Source organism: Pelecanus crispus, chromosome 14 (genome assembly GCF_030463565.1).
Source record: "Pelecanus crispus isolate bPelCri1 chromosome 14, bPelCri1.pri, whole genome shotgun sequence".
NCBI classification, from domain to species: domain Eukaryota; kingdom Metazoa; phylum Chordata; class Aves; order Pelecaniformes; family Pelecanidae; genus Pelecanus; species Pelecanus crispus.
Window position 1 is genome coordinate 821,310 of NC_134656.1, and position 18,210 is coordinate 839,519.

An 18,210-nucleotide genomic window follows, 5' to 3' on the forward strand; every position below is an offset into this window, starting at 1 on the left:
AGCTTTACAGCAGGGAGGGGGCAAGCGATGTCATCGAGGACATCCAGAATAATTGGTGGGGAGCAAAACAAACAACGTATGGTTTCTGGTGACTCCCACTGCAAATATTTCCCTCGAGATGTTAGGAGTTAGGTAAATCATTGAGCAATGACTCGTAGGTGCAGAGGCAGACCTGGCCAGCTCCGGGGGCCGGTCTGCACACCGCTGCCTGGTTTAGTACAGCAGCAGCAGCAGCAGCCTCTCGGGCTTGCTCTCGTGTGAAGATGCGGACATGGCTGAAAAGTCATGCCCTGATAAAATACTACTTTTTTTTTTTTAAATAAAATTGAGGTTTTGACTGAAAAATGTGTCAAAATACCGGCCACCCCTCACTGTTAAGTACTTCTACAGTCCTCAGTGCTGCAATACTGAGCACTTTACCCTTGCAGCAAGCCCATGCAGTAGGGATGTGCCACATGTTATGGGTGATAAATGAAGGACCAGGCAACACCTTTCTCAATGTAAAGACAGACCGTGGAGATAGTAACAGAGCCGGGTATTCCCCATCCAGGCCAGCAGGACATGCCCAGCGTTCCCATCCTGCCGTGCCTCCAGACTGTGACCTTACCCAATGTGTATCAAAGCCAACAGCACCCGTCCAGTGCCCTGAATGGCTCGTCATCCATTTGATAATTGAGGAAAAGGAGGTAGTGAATTGGGAAGGAATACCTGATGAGGTGTATCGACCGGGTGTCACGGCTTTACGCATACCCTGACCTGACAGACTCTTCGGAGAGATGCCACCTGATTCGGAAATGCTGCACTAGTCTAACTGGCGCGCCATTATTTCCAGGTCCCTCGTCTCTGCCTCGGAGCACTCCAGGAGGGCTGGAGATGGGATGCGCTGGCACAGGCAGATACGTTGAGGGGGTGATGCCATTGACTGTGAAGCCAGGGATCTCCAAGGCTAGAGCTTGTCGGCTCTGGATCATTTTGAAGTCCTGGAGGGACTGTTGATCCCAGTGTGGGCATATCGAGAGAGGTGGCCTCCCTGCCACACCATCCCATGCAGCAAATGTGCTGCAACTGCCTGGGGTCTTCTGCCTGCACGTCACAGTTCTGCCCGGGCCCCTGCCCTCTCCGATTTCTGGCCAGGTTTTTTTCATGCTGAAAAATTGTGTCCCACCTGGTCCATCATGGTTCATTTACTGCCAGATAATTTACTGCTACAGGCAGGAGAAAAGGAGAAAGATTTCTGCTGAGCCAGCACACCATATGCACCCACAGCCATGCTGGCTCTTTCCCTTCCGCCCTGTCCTGGTCCTGATCACCGGCACTGCACGGATACACGGAGCTGCTGCCTTGAGCTGCACCAGAGCAGCAGCTCTTTGGGGCAAGAAAAAGCAAATCCTCCTCTGTGGGCAGCAGCCCAAATGCAGCCCCTGTGTGCGGATCGTGTCCCGGTGCGCACAGCGAAGGCCGGCTGCGGTGGCGGGGAGGGTGCATCGGCCAAGGGGACGGGGGTGAATTATTCACTCCCCGATGTGCTCTTTAATGGCAGGGGTGGATGGGCTGCTCCTCAGCTCTGAAGAATAATAGTCCAGAACAATGCTTGCTCAGAGTTAATACTTTCTGCAAACTTGGAAATCAGTATTTCCAGCAGATTAGCCAGCTTTTGTCACACGTTAATTCCAGCTTTAAAAAATATCCTAGCTAAGGGCCAAGGAAGGGATGGCAAAGCTGCTAAAGTATTTAAGGAGTTGTCACTCTCCTTGCAACCCGATCAGCCAGGCACCTCAGGAGCACAAAGCCTTGCTGTCACAGCTCGATCCTGACATTTGATAAGGTGGAAGAGAGTGTTAACAGGATGGTATTATGTTATCATTCCTCCTGAATCACTTTATACTTTGGGCAATCACTGTACAAAAGCCGAATTACCATAAAGACAGACCTGATAACGTTCAGCACACAGCAAAGGGGCATTTTGGCACCGCAGAGAATAGCTTCTGAGCAGTGACCTTTCAGGCATGACAGTAACTTGGCCTCTCACCAGCTGTTGCTGAATGCAGAGGTCTCCGACAACTAAATATTTTGGATAAACCGAAGCAGATTCCCATAAAGAGAATGACATTGTGAGGTCCAGGTCTCGCTAAAGCAACTTTCAAAGCCCCAAGAACACACGGCCAAATCACTGTGTGAGGACAGAAATGCAGAGTAAACCGGAACGGACTCGGTCAGAGGGAGAAGAATAGGAGGGATGTGAACAGGCGCTGCTTTGATGCTCTTATCACCCGGAAACTGAGACCTAAGGGCAGGCAGTAAGAGCGACGTACCCCCGAGAATCAGGGATCTTGACAGGAGCGAGAGGGCAGCAGGCTCTGGCCAGGGCAGGCCAGGCGAAATGCATTAGCCCTGGCCGAGAAACGAGACGGTTCTGCTCTGCTCTCCGCTCGACGGCATCGTCCAGCCCTTCCTTCTGCCCGAGGAAGCCGTCCCTGCAGGGACCCCGGCGCCAGAGCAGTCGCGGTCTGCTCTCCCATTCCCCTGGGCGCACCGTGGGAGCTGGCACAGCCCCCGCTGCGGGGGGATAGGGCTGGGGGTCCGCGAGCAGCTCCCGGGGCCGTGCTGGTGCCTGCACGTGTCCGAAGGCTGCACCTCCGAGTGCCCCAGGGCACCAGCTACCAGCTACGTGGCAGTGCAGCTTGACGGCGTGGCTAAGTGCTTCATGAAAAATTAACTAGGTGCCCCCTGAGGTTTCCAGCCCTGATTTCTCCTAGGAGGGCTGCATATGGATATTTTGATTCATTTTTGTTCTAAGGGAATTCAGACTCAAACTGTTTGATTGTTTATTAGCTAATGCAAGAACAATAAGGGAAATCTCTGAAAAATATGTTCTTGGCATTGACAACGTTTGCAGCGAAACGAAGAGAGAAGGCACCGTAAACACCAGTCCTCACGGGGAGCTGGTTTTATGGCTGCTTCCCTCATTGCTTAGGGCTCCTGACGAGGACAATTCCTTACACGCGTTGCAGAACAAATGCCTGCTGGGTCTGGCAGCACACACAAGAAAACAAATGGAGTTCTCAGAGCCTGCCTCACAGCGAGATTTTCTTGGGGACAATTTCTTAAAAACACAACGATCTTTTCAAAGATATCCTTAATTCTGCACCAGCTACCTGTCACCAGGAAAAAAATGTTCAAATCATGTCAGCTCAATGAAATCAGGATCGAAGCTGTTTATTGACTTACTAATGACAGGTAATTATCCAGCAATCAGTGAACTATATGCTTGGGATCAATATCTGCAATGCAGACGATAAACCAACATGCTAGGCACTTCTGAAATATTAAAAAAAACACACGGAGACGTCCAAATGCCCGTCCCCAACGCATTCCGAGCAGTCCTAATCCCCCTCGCCAACTGCAGACACGCTCCCCTCCTCTGGCAGCACACGCACCCCGGGAGCAGGGGGTCCCCTCGCGCCGCTCTCCCGCAGGAGATGTGGGTGCTGCACCCCGACGGCAGCCCACGCTGCTGCCTGCAGCATGCTGATGCACGTGCTATTCCTGTTGCAAATGTGATGTATTTAGGGACCAGTCCTTTCAAGAAATACGACCTCTGCCCAGACGTGCCCAGCTGGCTTTACTAGACGCACGGCAGGCCAGAGCCTTGTCATGGGGTGATGGGGTCTTTTTATTTCAGCTTGTGGATTCAAAGTATTGAAAAGGCAAGGAAAGAGGAAGAAACACCCCAGCAACCCCAGCGCCCTTGCTGCTCCCTCTCCCACCTGGTCCTGCCGGGTCTTTGCAGCAGCGGCGGGTCGCAGCCGTACCTCCACGTGCCTCAGGTCTCCGTGACAGGCACGTCCAGCACTGCAGCATTCTGCAGATTTAAAAATACAAAGCACATGGGTAGGATTTAGCAGTTGCTGTCATGTTCAGATGTGACGGACTAACGGCACGAACTTCAGGGATGATGACCCAGGGTACAGCAAAACCAGCACGCGAGTAAGCCTCTCGGTGCCTACCCCGAACCCGCTGACGTTTGCCCTCTGGTAGGTGATGCCCGGCGGGTCGGGCAGGGAGACGCCTCCATGCAGCACCCCTGGATGAGGGGACGCTGCTGTCAGAGGGGCTCCAGCCATGGCAGGTACTGCTGGCGGCTCCGGCACTTCCCTGCCTGCCCTCACGCTGCCTGCCCATTCCTGCCAAAGGTCCGGCAAGGGGCTTTGGGAATAACTCAGAAGGAAAATTGGCAGGGCTGGAATTCCTGCATGTTAGCAAGAATAAAATTTCTGGTTTTGGCATACTTTCTGTACAAGTTAAGCAGGTAAATTGATGTTCCAGGGTGGGGTTCACTGACACTTTGGCTGTTTTCAGGCATAGTAAAGAGGGACATGTTGATTTTTGGAGACTTCAGAAAGGTAAAGCTCTTATGAAACCTGTTCCCAGTTGTTCATGGCAAGCGGTTTTGATTTTGAGGACAGGACCAATGTTCCAAGAGGCTTCAGAGGAGAAGCCTGCATCCCCTGCAGTGGGTCTGTCCTGTGTGGGCAGATCTCTCCAGCCAGTGAAGGAGTGGGCATTGCTCTCCTCCAGCTCCCACTGCAAACCCCACGGGTGCAAAATGGCCAGCAAGTGATTTTCCTGGCAAAGTCACTCACCGCCTTGAGGGCAGGAAAAGCATGCAAGGTCAGCCAGGCAATGCCATTTCCAAAAAAAAAAAAAAAAAAAAAGATAACAACAGTCTATAGGAAAAGAAATGAGAACTATTTTCCCCGTGCAGATAGCAAATCCTCAGATTAAGCCATAGCCGTGCTTACTGTTGATCAATGGCACATAAGCCACATGAATAATATCTGCCAAAAGTCTTTTCAGTGGGAGCTCCTGAAACACAGAGAAGCGGTGCAAACTGCCCATCGCTCTGCGTGCCAGCAGCCTCGTCTGCCGGGCGCAACCCATCAATCCATCCAGCGCCTTCTCCAACCACAGAAAAATTGCAAAGGTCCCCCCCGAGCGGAATGGGAACATTTGAGAAATTCTAAATTTGCACGAACACCGCCCCAGATGAGACTGTTCACAGCACCAGCAGCACTCTGCTCTCTGCCCTGCGTTGGTGCCGGGCAGGCAGGCGCCCTGCCGCAGCCCAAAGCCCTGCCGCAGCCAGCCCAAACCTTATCCGCACGAGCCCCCGGGCCACTCGCCCTCCCGTGCGTCTCTATCCCGGCATCGGGATGAGAGGGGGATGAGGAGATTGAACCTCCAGCACACACAGCCTCCGGGCAGCCCAGCCCACACTCCCACCCCGCCAGCGCCCCACGGGCGAGAGTGACCCATGGCCAAAACTCTCCCGGGAATGAACACAGTGCCTTAGGAGCAGGGACCATTCATGCCTGTGGGCAAATGGTTTTAGCAGTTGATTTTTCATTTGTTATTCCTTGAATTAACATTTCAATCTTCAGCATTCACTTTGGTTTTCTTTTTTTTTTTTAACAGATCTGTTATTGATAGTGAAAGCAGCAGAATGGGGCTCCAGGGAGCGAATTCCTGGTACAGCATCACACAAGCCGCCAGCGCGGAGATTCACAGCAGCAACCGCAGCCCCACGCGTGGCACAGACCGCCCAACTCATGTCAGAAATCCCGAGGGAGGACGAAGCCAAAGCCACCTGAGACAGAGCGCAGGGAGAGGAAAGGCACGGCATCATTCGCCTCCCGCAGCCCCCAGCGAGCTGCCCCGTCGCCCTCAGCAAACTCCTCACCCAAATCTTGACCTCTAAACCTCCCCCTTGCACCAGAGGTGCCGCAGCTCCGCCAGCTTCCCCCCAGGAAGGGGCTGCTTCCCACTGAGAGGGCTTTCTCCATCCTGAAGCAAATTCAGCTCTTCAAACTTAAAGAGCAAAAACCCCAAACAGGTTTTAGGTCAGCTGGATTATGTCACGTTGACCCTCATCTATTTTTAAATAGCTGCTAGTATAAACTATAAAAACTTCATGTAGACACAGCAAAGGTTCCTTCTGAAAATGCACGGGCGGGACGCGGCGTGTGGCCTTCCCGGCAGCCCAGGGACGGTCGCTCTGCTGGCGGTGGCACGGGGACCAGCAGCCGCGTTGCCTTTGCAGAGCGAGGGAGAGCCACAGCTCTTCTGCAATGGCAAACTGCCTGCAGGGTGCTGTGCTGCAAGGGGAAAGGGAAAGAAGAAGGGAAAGAAGAAGGGAAAGAAGGGAAAGGGAAAGAAGGGAAAGGGAAAGAAGGGAAAGGGAAAGAAGAAGGGAAAAAAGGGAAAGAGGAAGGGAAAGAAGGGAAAGAGGAAGGGAAAGAAGGGAAAGGGAAAGAAGGGAAAGGGAAAGAAGAAGGGAAAAAAGGGAAAGAGGAAGGGAAAGAAGGGAAAGGGAAAGAAGGGAAAGGGCAAGAAGGGAAAGGGAAAGAAGGGAAAGGGAAAGAAGGGAAAGGGAAAGAAGGGAAAGAAGGGAAAGGGAAAGAAGAAGGGAAAGAAGAATGGAAAGGGAAAGAAGAAGGGAAAGAAGAAGGGAAAGGGAAAGAAGGGAAAGGGAAAGAAGGGAAAGGGAAAGCGATTCCCCAGCAGGACCCTGGTCCCCCCCAACCACTCCAGCCCCGCAGGACCCCCCGGCCAGGCGTCCTCCCCGACAGACGTCCCTGCCCGCTGTCCCGCATCTCTCACTCCGCTGTTGGTGCGGGCTTGCTGGCTCGGGGCAGCACGTTGGCTTTTACGCTAACGAGAGCGACGTGGCAGTTCCTGCGGCGGAAGCGGGGGATGCCCGCGGCGTCCTGCCACAGCCGGCTGCTGGCAGTCAGGCTCGCGGCCAGAGTGGTTTCCATGTCTCCTCCTGCAAAGCTGCTCAGAGCAAAGCTCGGTCACTGCAGGGCAAACCCCCGGCAGCGAGCGAGCCCACCCCAGCCCCGCCAGCAGCTCTCCGCTGCGGGTGCTGGCTCCCACTCACCTTTTCCCAGCAATGGTCATTTGGACCAAGACGACCATGAAGAGCCCCGAGCCCGGCGAGAGCACCAGTGATATCACTGGGGGACGAAGATCTTTCACTTTTAGTCTGTGGAAAAAAAACAGAGGAAAAGAGATGGGAAAGAGGGAGCACGCAGAGGACCCAGGTCGGGCTGCTTACGTCAAAGTCACCTATCGCTGGTATTGCCATCACCATCTTTATTCTTCTTCTTTAAACCTTCCATTTAAAACCACAATTTAGAAACATGTTTCCTCCTAACAAAAACATTGCACAGCTTAATTTTGAAAAAATTTGAGGGGAAAAAAAAATGTTTTGGTGTTCAAAACGTCTCTATGCTTTTGCCCAGAATGAATCTGCGGGATGGAGGGCCAGCTCTGATCCCCCAGAAATTCTGGGGTTCCCTCAGGACTTTATTGACAGAAGCCGGGCACCCCCAGCTTTGAGAGCAAACCCCACCCGGTGCCGCAGAGCCACTGCAGCAGTCCCCAGCCGGCGCTGAAGCAGGAGCCGATGCACTTTGTTGCCTTTAAGTTATAGTTTCTCCATGTATTTGTAGACACAACCATGCAGAAAATCACCGGCTTTAATATCACACTTGTTAGCGGGGAGTGATTCGTTTCTGCCTCCAGGCTGACACTTCCCAACCTTCTGCTTTTATTTTCTCATTCCCAGGTTCAGGCTCGTGGTGTAATGCTGCTGATCATCACTCACCCCGAGACGCCTTTGATGGGCTTGACGTTTGGCTTTTTTTTTTGCGGCTTCCTCTGCCATTTTCTGCAGAACATCACTCTCATTCAGAGCAGTGGAGACCGCTGGAAGATTTGCACAAGATGAGGAGTTTAGCACAAAACCCCCAGCGAGGAGCCTGTGCCGGAGAGTGAGGGGACTCGGCACCCTCCACCGTACCCTATAAATCAGCATTATTAACATATTCCCATTCCAACACACACAGGCACCAGCAGAACGTTTCACATGCTGTAAATTTGGATTACCAGCAATCTTTGCCGTCCCCGGGTAATGGTTGGAGCTCAGTAGGCGCTCGCCGCGCAGACACTGCGATTTTAGACATGAGACACAGGGCGCATTTTCAGGTTCCCACCTTAACGTACCGCACACCAGTGAGACAACCCATGTGCCCACGTCGGGGTGTCACAGCGCGAGGTCCTGCTTGCAGCATCCCACACGGGATGCGCAGACTGCAAGGAAGCGGCTCCTGCTGCGGATTAAGGGCAGCGCCTGGAGCCTGCCCGGCGGGCGGCACTCGGCGGCTGGGGATGTGCTCGGGGACGCAGGCTGTGCAGCAGCAAAAGGTGGCTTCCCCACCACGGCGCAGCTGGTGCACCGCTGCCCGCTTGTCTGCACGGATGGACAGACTCGTGTCCAAGCATGGACAGTAACATGGCTGAGCGCTTACTGCGGTCAGTCGTTCCAAGATGGATCCTGATGACAGCTCCTGGGCCATCAGCTCCTCCTGACCACACCAGCCAGCCACCAAGGAATAAAATGCACCAAATCCTTGACACCTTCCTAGTGGTATGGCTGCTCACAGAGCTCCAGAGATGGCAGAGGCTTACAGGAGCGTGTGGGCTTCAATGGACAGAGACAATGAGCTGGAGATGGTTCCCAAACCGCACGTCGGGGGCTAAACGCTGCACTCACACTAGAGGAAAACGAGCAGGGCTCCGTGCAAGTCCCGCAGATCTACACTAGCCAAAACGCAGCCTGAATACAAGAATCACTCCCCAAAGTTTCAATGTCTGAACACCCCAGAGCAGCCCCGTCAGGATGTGCCTGCACCATGCACCACCCACCCTGTGGTCGACACCCAAGCGGGGTGCTCAGCCTTCCCCTTCCACAAGCACCAGAGCTGCTCGTGATGCCTAAAACCTGCCCTAGAGAAAGGGCTGGGGCTGCCTGATGGAGCACATGGCCTGCTGGGTCTCCAGGCCACCCCGAGAATCCCCACAGGTTGTCCAAGTTCACTGATCTCCTGGGGATAAGCAAGAAACAGCCTATGTATAAATCCTGATTGAGAAAGAGGAAAAACCAAAAGAATGAAAGGGCTGGATAATTCCTGGGATGTAACCTAATCCCTGAGTGTTTCTGACATCTGCCAACACAAATAATTTCACTAATAAATTTGAAAGTCTGGGTAAGCCCTCGAGCCTCAGGCACCGGGCACGTGCTCCCAGCAGGCTGAAGCCAGCGCTCTTGCTCAATGCCCAGGAAGAGCCAGTGGAGACTTGCACGTGAAGTCCGAAAGAGAAAAACCTGATCTGTTTAATTACATGGTACAGACGGAAGCGGGGGCGAGGAGAAACCTAAGACATGGAATGGTAAATTCCGTGTTTGAGATACCTGTGTAACTGCAACTCTTGGGATGAGCGGCTCTCGCTCCCCAAAGGTTCATGGAGGTTGCGCAAACGCCGGGGGAGGACATGGGGTCAGCTGGTGGAGAACCCACTGGAAACTGTGATAATCTCAGCAATGTTCTTACTGGTTTCAGCAGGGTTGGAGTGAGGCTGAGAAGAACTGCCACCTGCCCGGAGAACAGGCTTCTCGGCCCCGTCCCTGTCCAGCTGCGGGAGAGCTGTGCGTCCCACCAGACCGCAGGCAGGCTGCACGGGGCTCTCCTCTGGGCTGGCCACGCTGCTGCCGTCGCTGCCCGTGCGCCAGCCCTGCCTGAGCCGGGGCTAGTGGCCACCGCAGTGTCCGCACCCGTCCCCTCCGGGGTACCCCATCCAGCAGGACCCTCTCCGGGAGCTCACCCCCGTGGGATCCTTGCAGCACCAAGTAATTTATTCCTCCTCTTCGTTTCTGTATAAAACATGTCATGAGGCTTAATCTGCCATCACCTCCCTCCCAGTGATGTACTCAGTGGCTCTCTGCTAAGCCCAGACAGGGAGATTTACATCTTATCTAACAGGAGTGTAAGATTTATAGATAACTCCCGATAAGGAATGCACCATGCTAGAAAGACACTTTTGTGCTAGTAACTTGATCAGTCATTATGCTTTAAGTTGACATCTAATTAAGCCTCCACAGGGATCATCAGGTCCAGAACAGCTCTTCAGGAGGAGAAAATCCACGCCTAAGCACCACGGTGCCATCTCGTCCCAGCAGCTTATCCCCAGACCCTTGCACTGCTGTAAATGATAACAACACTCCACAGATAAATCTCCCGTACTGCTTCGGGAAGAGCTGCCGGTATTACCTATGCTGGAACAAGGCCTAGCAGGGGCAATTTTCCAACTGCTGCTCTAAAACACAGCACAGACTTCTTTCTCAGAGACTTTTCTAGGTTGTGTCCGTGTCCCTACCAATGTCAGATGCCACGAAATGCCTCCTGCAGCCCCAGGGGACTCGTCTGCAGGTTGCAACCTTCTCAGTGGATTTACCTTTCTGAACATTTTTCGTGCCTCTAAATCGGCTGCGTACATCTGCGTAGATGTGTAAATCCTGTTGTCCCTCGGTAGGCTGCTAGACGTACGTCTTCATATTTTCTCTTGATACTGGATGCCTTCAGTGGAAACGCACAACCTGGCTGAAACTCTGCTTTTCCTGGGATTTCTCTGTCATGCTGAGAATGAAAGCAACACAGCGCTGGTGAGAGCCAAAGGCTTTGAACGTGTCAAGATGCACCTGGAACCAGTGCCCAATAACTCACTTCGCCAATGCACAAAGGACAATGGTTGCCTCCCCAGGCAGCAGGTGTTTCAACAAGCGCTGAACACCTTATCCCATTGCCAAGGGATTCAGACCAAAATGGGCAATTCAACCCTCTCTGGAAGACTGGTCATGCCTCAAAGTTGAGATCACAAATATCAGGGGGGAAAAAGTCAGAACACGGAGCACAAAGGAGAGCGGGGTGAGACCATGGAGGATGTGCTGGCATGGCATTTGCAGGCAGTCCACACTCTGTCCTCCAGGCCAAAGGAAGCCAGGAAAACACGATGGACCCCAAGCACAGGAAGGAGAGGGACTCGGACTGCCTTCCATGAACACTTTCACTGCTTGTAGACACATTAGCAAAGAGGGTGGACATCACCCACCATTCTTTTTACCAGTTGTAATAAATATTGCCAGTGGCTTTTGATTGGGAATGGGTTAAAGAAAGGAAGGAATTATTGCACATGGGCCATTCCAGAGGTTAGAGGAGATACCCTAAAAACCGTAGATCATCTGTCTGGTCTAAAACTCACTGAACCCAACAGAAACACTCCTGTTGCCTTCAACAGACTTACCCAGGCCTGATAGAAGCGGAGGGCATCCTTGATGAATTGCCAAGACCTCCTGCAGCACCATACGTGCAGGTCTCATCCCTTCTGGTCTGAGCTGCCCAGCCAGGAGAGCGGCACAAACCACAGCAGCTTCTTGCTGGTGTGGACATGGTGGCGGCTGTCCCTGTGGTGTTCAGAAGAAAGCATGGCTGCAGAGCAAAGAAACCAATGTTCGCTTTCTAACAATGTTTGATTTCTTGGCACCCTCCACCCAGAGACCTTTCTTTGTGCTCCTCAGTAACACCACAATGAAGGCAAGCTGCCCCAGCACCTGCTGTTCAATATTTCACCTCGCTAGGTCAACGGCCAATGTAATCAAGTATATGGGGAAACAATAAAAATGATATATAAAACAAAGTGTCCACCCAATGTCCTGGTTTCCAGCCCTCTTTGCCAATTTCTGCCCCATCAGCCTTGGTTGTGAGGATATATAAAGCCAGCGCAATTCCTTGGTGTGGCCACGGCAAGGCACGGACTGAGTTCGAAGAATGGGAAGACTGGCCGGGAAAGGTAAAGATGCATTTGCAAACTGAATAGCTTGATATGGGCATTGCTTGTACTTACTTTGCTGTGTCTCTGTGAGGGTCAGTTCTCATCAGAAGTCCACTTTCTGCAAAGACTGATATAAATATGTATGTTTTCTGCAGGCTAAACTTTCTGAATTACTTGTTTTCTTAATATTGTAAGAGCATTACAAACATTATAAACAATTCCCAAATGTTTTTCAGTGAGGTAGATAACACTTTCACCTTTTAATTTGATTTTAGCCTCCTCCATAACTTCTATCTGTTCCTCAGTTAATTTTAGCTCCTGCTTATTTGCTAGTTTTGCACCAGCTGTAGGCCATTAAATGCTCTTCAGCAGGCATGGCATTGCTGCAAGCACCACAGTAGCTTACAGACTTGCGGGGGGTTTTCAAGGCTGAGCCTTCTGTTAGCGCTTTTAAATCCCCAGGCACCACATGAGAGCTATGCATTGTTATTGCGCAAAAGCTGACGAGCTCGGGACCGCAAACCCAACCCGGGAGCGGATCCGTGGTTCCCGAGCGTGGCTCCATGCCTCAGCGGCCGGCCAGGGCCATGCTGCTCTGACCGGGCTGCTGCGGGTGCCCTCCTCTTCCAGGCAGCAGCATGGCGAAGCTCTGCACCCTGAGCATCCTCCTGAGCCTCCTGCTCGCCGCTCACACCACCCGCTCACCCGACTGCGGGGGCATCCTCACCCCATCAGGGCTGAGCTACCGTAAGTCCGGACCCCGTATCTCCCACACCGTCAGCAGGGAGGGCAGGCAGCAGCATCTTCCAGTCCGGTGACAAAATACCAAAGACTGTCACCAGAAACTTCTGCCCTTAATCAGATCACTTTCATCATCCCCGTTCCATAGCTAGTAACGGGGGGGTTAGTAAAGGATGGACGCGTGTCACCTGGACGGATTTCAGTCTGTCTGTCTCTGTGCATCAGACTACAAGCTCCAGAGGGTCTCATAAAATATCTGCCCCCTTTCACAGTTGCTGAAGTTTCCAAGTCACACGCAGAAGCAGTCCTCAGGCAGGACCTAATGGCCCCAGCAGTCCCAGACCTGTTTCTCGGCTCCCCAAAGCCCAGCAGGTGAGTCCGCGGTTCCGCCTCGCCCAGGCTTTGCCACTATACCACTGGTTCATGCTGGTGTCTAGCCGGAGCGCTTTGAATATTGTCACAAAAGGTGTTTTTCCAGTGAAGGCAAAAATTCTCCTGGAGATCAGCACGGCTGTTTACTAGAGCGGTTTAGAAACAAGCTCCTGGCTCCTCATTGGGGATCTAAGGGCAGCAGCCCTGGTGCCACCCTCGGGGCACTGATTTATCCGTGCACTGTGCACATCTCATGGACTTTTGGGGTTTGCCCACCGTGAGAGCAGCCAGGGATTGCTCACCAGTCTGCGCTGGTCTCCCGACGCCTTCATTTCTGCTCCAGCAGGAACCAAATTAACTCCGTCAAAGTCACTGGGCTGTCTCTGTCACTCATCTCCGACACCGGGCTGCGGCTGAGCGTCGATGTGGACCTCGGCATCACACCTGCCCCGTGAGTGCCGGGGCCGCGGGGCTGGAAGCAGCCCAAGCTCCCGCCCGGAGCGATGGGGCCGCATCCGGCACCTGCCGTCTGCCTGCGGGAGCAGGAGGGGCCGGGGCGAGCGGGACCGGGAGCAGCGCCCGCGCTCCAGCCTCCGCCTCTCCTCCCCGGCACAGCTCGACCACCAAGGTGATGAGACTGTCCATCCTGGCAGACCTCCACGTGGAGATGAACCCCAAAGGCAACCTGGAGCTGGCGACCTCTGCCTGCAAACCCACCGTGGAGGAGATGCAGAGCACCGAGGAGGTGGAAAGGTCGACCCCGCAGTTTTCCTTGTTATGGAATCTGGGTAACAGGGGGAAAGAGGCACAAGCATTTCTAGGCAGGAAGGTGATATGACTAAGATCTGCTTGCTGCCCTAAAAGCTTACAAAGGTTAACACAAAAACATTATCTTCATGGGAGGAACTTCCTTCTGCTTGCAGGGTTGGCTCCCCCCCATTTTAAGAGAGTTTCATTCTCTCATAAGGGAGCAGATCTTTTAGTGTAGCAGGAACATTTTTAGTGCAAGTCCAACAGCAATTCTTCAGCATTTTAGGATTCTGAGTTGTAATCATAGCTTAATAGATGATAGAAAATAATGGTAATGCTGCCTCTGGATGTCTTTTGGGTCAGATAAAAGACGCTCACCTACCCTTGGCTGAGCTGGTTCTCCCCTAACTTCTTCCATTCTGTTGTTTTCATCCAGCAAGTCCTCCAGTTCAGAAGCAGACAAGGAGATTAATCTCGATAAGGTAAGATAAAGTTTGTAAGGGCGTGAGACAGGAGAGGACAAAGCTGTGCAGGTCTGTAAGCATTAGAGCACCTTCAGTCAACCTGGTGCTTTGCCGGGTCTCCCCCGCAGCCCCGCGGTCACAGGACGCTCCCATCCTCTGTCTCCCGGCTGCCGCATGGCCGGCCCATGGGGATGCGCGCGCCAGAGGTGTTCAGGGAACGCCTGATGCCAGCAGACCCTCCTCTTCATCTACCACCTCTCTTTTTGTTCTTTATTCCATAGATTTGCCTGGAAGTCTCCAAATTGCTGCTTTTGCCGAACGAACAGCTGATTTCTCTGACAGGTGAGCATTTGGCTTTCAGTCTCCATAGGACTAAAGGCTTCGGGGCTCATTTTGGAGCAGGTCACAAGATGGGATGGGCTCCCACCCTGCAGCAGAAACCCAGCAGCAGCAGCTCTGCCACCATCATCTCCCCAGGACCCGCTTCCCCCGCCCGGCTCTCTTTCCCCGTCTCTACTTGGGAAACCCAGACGCTTCCCAGACCCTACCTGCCATCACTGCTCCCCTCCTCTTTCTGAGCGTCCCTCTGCTCGGTTTGCAGCTCTGTTCCCCGTCACGCCGAGCTGCCAGGTCCAGTACCTGCCCCTGGCTGCGCCCGTGTTCTCCGACCAGGGAATCACCATCTCCTTGCAAGTAAGTCCTCATTTTCCAGCACTCACAGCTCAGCTCCAGGCTTTGGGAGAGCTGCTTCCTCCCAGTGCTATGTGCCGTGAGGCACCTCAAACTCCTTCCCTTCTTGCCCCTGTCCCTGCAGACGACTTTCCAGGTGGCGGGGATGGCAATCCCCCTGCCAGTCAGCCCCGTGCCATTCAGCATGCCCAAGACGGCGAGCTCCAGCCCTTCCCACCTCACCCTGGCTTTCTCTGAGCACTTCTACACCAGCCTCTTCTTTGCCCTGGAAACGGCTGGAGCTTTCAACATGACCATCCCGGTGAGTAGAGCAAGCAAGGAGTAGAAAATTTGCATGGCACGAACGGCTTGGAGGAGCTGTGTGCCCTGCAAAGGAATGAGAGTTTGTCTCCGAGTGCCCATGGGAGTCACAGCCCCCAAGACTCCCAAATAGATTGCTGGTCTAATGATGCACGGAGAATTTGCCGTGAAGAGTAACCAGAATGCTGCTCCTGGCACGTGCTGGTGCGCAGGAAGGCTCCCGTACGTACCCGTGTGCGGCACAGCGCTCACCGCAGGGGCCGTGCTGGACACGAGCCCGGAGCAGCAGCCCCAAGCAGCCGTCACTTGGATCACAAGCTGCGCTTTGTCTTTCAGAGCCTGCTGACCACCGCCACCGTGGCACAGAAGATTACTCAGGTTCGTCGCTGTCGCTCCGAGAGGCACGGCCCCAGCTCAGGCAGAGCCCCCAGTCCCCTGCCCGCTACCCCAGGGGTGCAGGGGATGGCTGCTGTACCCAGAAATACCCCCCCTCCCTCGGCAGATGGGCTCCCTCTACCAGGAGGACCTGCCAGTGGTGCTGCAAGCCGTGTTCAGGAGCTCACCTCAGGTGGTGCTGGAGGAAGGCAAGGCAGCCCTGAAGCTCTTCTTCACCATCCATGCTGGGGCAGGCTCACCAGCTTTCCAGAGCTTCGTGAGCGTGAACGTGGTGAGTGTGCCCTGCGAGCGTGCCAAGGATGCTCTGCAAGCGTGCCTGGGCTGCACACAGGCAATGCCCTTTGCTCCGAGAGCCGGCCCGACTGCAGCCCTTGCAGGGCACTGATTCAGCCTTTACCTGCCCCAGCGCTCACGGTCCCGAGCAGCGTTTGCCTCTTGCATAGAGCAGGGCGCGAGGAGCACGTTGCAGGTGGCAGCACACGGACGGGTTCATCGCACCACACTATTCAAAGCCGAAGCAGGACCGTTTGCTCACCCTGATCCTGCCCTCTCTTGTCCCCTTGCAGGATATGTCTGCAGGACTCCGCATTGGTGTTGCCGACACAAGGATGACGATCTCTGCAGCAGTGATAGAGTAATGAACCCAGCTATGCTCCGAGTCCTCGAAGGGGACATGTCCCACTCATAGCAGGGAAAGGAGAGGCAAAGCGGTCCGGGGAATTTCTTAGCTTTTATGGTTTGGGCACTGCAGAGGTAGCTCTATCCCGAGGGAAATGGTGGGACTCCAGTAACATGGTTAGAGGGAAAAGTGGAAATCGCACCCTCCCACGTTCAGCACAGGCGTACGCGGGCGACCGGCACACGCCAACACCGTCTGCCTCTGCCTGCTCCTGCCACACCACCGGCACCGCTGCCGGCGACAGCACGTGCTCGACTGCCCCATCGGCAAACAGCCCGCGGCCGGGGGGCTCCGGCATCCCTGGCCACAGCAGCGCCTGCAGCTGCCCATCGCTCCAGACCCCGGCCCCGCAGCATCCCGCGCCCCAGCCCGCTCCCCGCAGCGCACGCCAGCGCAGCTGCCCGCTTCAGCGCCGCCCCGCGACAGCTGTTCAGTCTGGGTGCCGGAGGCCAAAACGTCCTCAAGCCCTTGCTGCCGTGCCCGGGGGGAAGTCAGGCTCTGGCCGCCTGCTCCGATGTACCCAGGCACCAGGTTCACTGCTGGCTTGGCCCTGAACTCAGCCGTGGTGTTTGGGGGAACATGAAAGTCACTGCTTATCCCGTTACAAGCAGCTCCTGTGCCATTCTTTGTTTTCTAGGGATATTGAGCTCAGCCTGGCTGCCTCTGACGTGGGTCCCGTGCCGGTAGGTGCCCCCAGCCACGCACCCCCCAAAGCGGCCAAGCGCAGCCACGTCCCCTTCTCACGCCGTGCTGCTGTGACTTGCTGAATGCAACAGCTCACGCCTTAGCACCATCCTTTAACAGCCTGGGTGCTCTCAGCCACACCAGCCGGCTTAGATTGCCCTGAACCATCCCGGGCAGGCATTACCAGCAGGAAAATACTTACTTTGGGTGCTCGCTGCACCCTGCAGAAGGGAGAGGCTGCTCCACGTGGGATTAGGAGAGGTGCAATGAGCATCAGGACCCTTCTCTTGCTGGTCTCTGCCCCTCTCCTTCTGCTTTAGAGTCACGCCGTAAGCGAGCTGACCGTGGCTTTCCTTTTGGCAGGCTGCGTTACTGGAGGAGTTATTTTTGCCCACAATCCGTGAGGAGGTACCAGCGCAGGTGAACGGTGAGGAGCCAGGAGTTTTGCAGCGGTGCTGCCACACAGGACGCACGACGAGGATGAAGGCAGCACGCAGCTGGCAACTTTCCCTCTTTTTTTTTTTTTTCCTAGTGGTCCTGAGCGAAGGCGTATCCCTGCCCCACATCTCCAGCTTTACCTACACCGATGTCAACGTCATGATTCACAAGGTAAGAAATACGACATTTAAATTGCTCCCTGCTAGGTTTGATTTAAAGGGAACCCAGGAGCGATGCTTACCTCCTGGCTCCAAAATAATATGGAGTCTGCTCCCTTAGCCCTGTTAACCTGCAGAGCCAAGTTTCGTCGCTTCAGATAGGCACAGTTCCTCTCCAGCCCCGCTGACACGAGCAATAGCTGTGTCGGAGGGGCCACTGGCCCGCGGCGAGCCCCGTGCGGGCTGACGCGAGCCACGCGGGCACCTTGCTCAGCCCTCGTTCCTCCCCTTGCTCAGGACTACGTCTTGATCCCCTGCAACCTCAAGCTACAGGCGCGGACTGGAGAGCAGGCCACCGTGGGCTGAATTCTGGTGGCCGGAGTGAAACAGTGGCAAAATTGTTCTGTTGACTCTGAAATCGTGCTTTGTGTTTTATCACTGCTTGAAATGTTAAATCTTCTTTCTTGCCTTACTAAAACAATACTTTCTCACATTTAGGATAGCAGCCGTGCACTAGCAGCTTTCTCTTGCAATCCTGCTCTTGGTATTTTCATTGCACAAAGAGGATGGTTTGTAACAATGTTCCATACTTTAATTAAACATTTCTCTCTCATACTGCATTTTCTGGTATGACTACTCACTTTTTTCCCCTCAACAATTTGTACCTAAAGCCAGATGAATTTTGTCTTGCTAAGAACTCGTACTAGTACAGATGTCCAGACCTTATATTTAATTAAGGGAGCATGAAAATTCCACTCATTTATAAGGATGCAAAGCAGCCCCGTGCCTCTCAGTTGCAGAACGACAT

General features: G+C 54.0%; 1 protein-coding gene across 1 annotated transcript; it reads left to right on the forward strand.

The window, feature by feature from the left end:
- The first annotated feature begins 12,368 nt into the window (after positions 1–12,368).
- On the forward strand, positions 12,369–17,768 carry BPIFB2 (BPI fold containing family B member 2). Its single transcript, XM_075721345.1, has 15 exons — positions 12,369–12,477; positions 12,744–12,843; positions 13,190–13,294; positions 13,459–13,596; positions 14,030–14,075; positions 14,339–14,399; positions 14,659–14,750; positions 14,872–15,048; positions 15,384–15,425; positions 15,550–15,714; positions 16,010–16,077; positions 16,760–16,805; positions 17,170–17,233; positions 17,339–17,415; positions 17,700–17,768. The coding sequence occupies exons 1-15, from the start codon at positions 12,369–12,371 to the stop codon at positions 17,766–17,768; spliced, it is 1,359 nt and encodes a 452-aa protein (XP_075577460.1).
- The last annotated feature ends 442 nt before the right edge of the window (positions 17,769–18,210 follow it).

Bases quoted from the DNA above. Each gene is read 5' to 3' on its own strand.
- BPIFB2 (XM_075721345.1), top strand. From the start codon at position 12,369: ATGGCGAAGCTCTGCACCCTGAGCATCCTCCTGAGCCTCCTGCTCGCC. The intron at 13,597-14,029 runs GTCGACCCCGCA...GTTTTCATCCAG, and splicing joins AGCACCGAGGAGGTGGAAAG to CAAGTCCTCCAGTTCAGAAG. The intron at 15,049-15,383 runs GTGAGTAGAGCA...TTTGTCTTTCAG, and splicing joins CTTTCAACATGACCATCCCG to AGCCTGCTGACCACCGCCAC.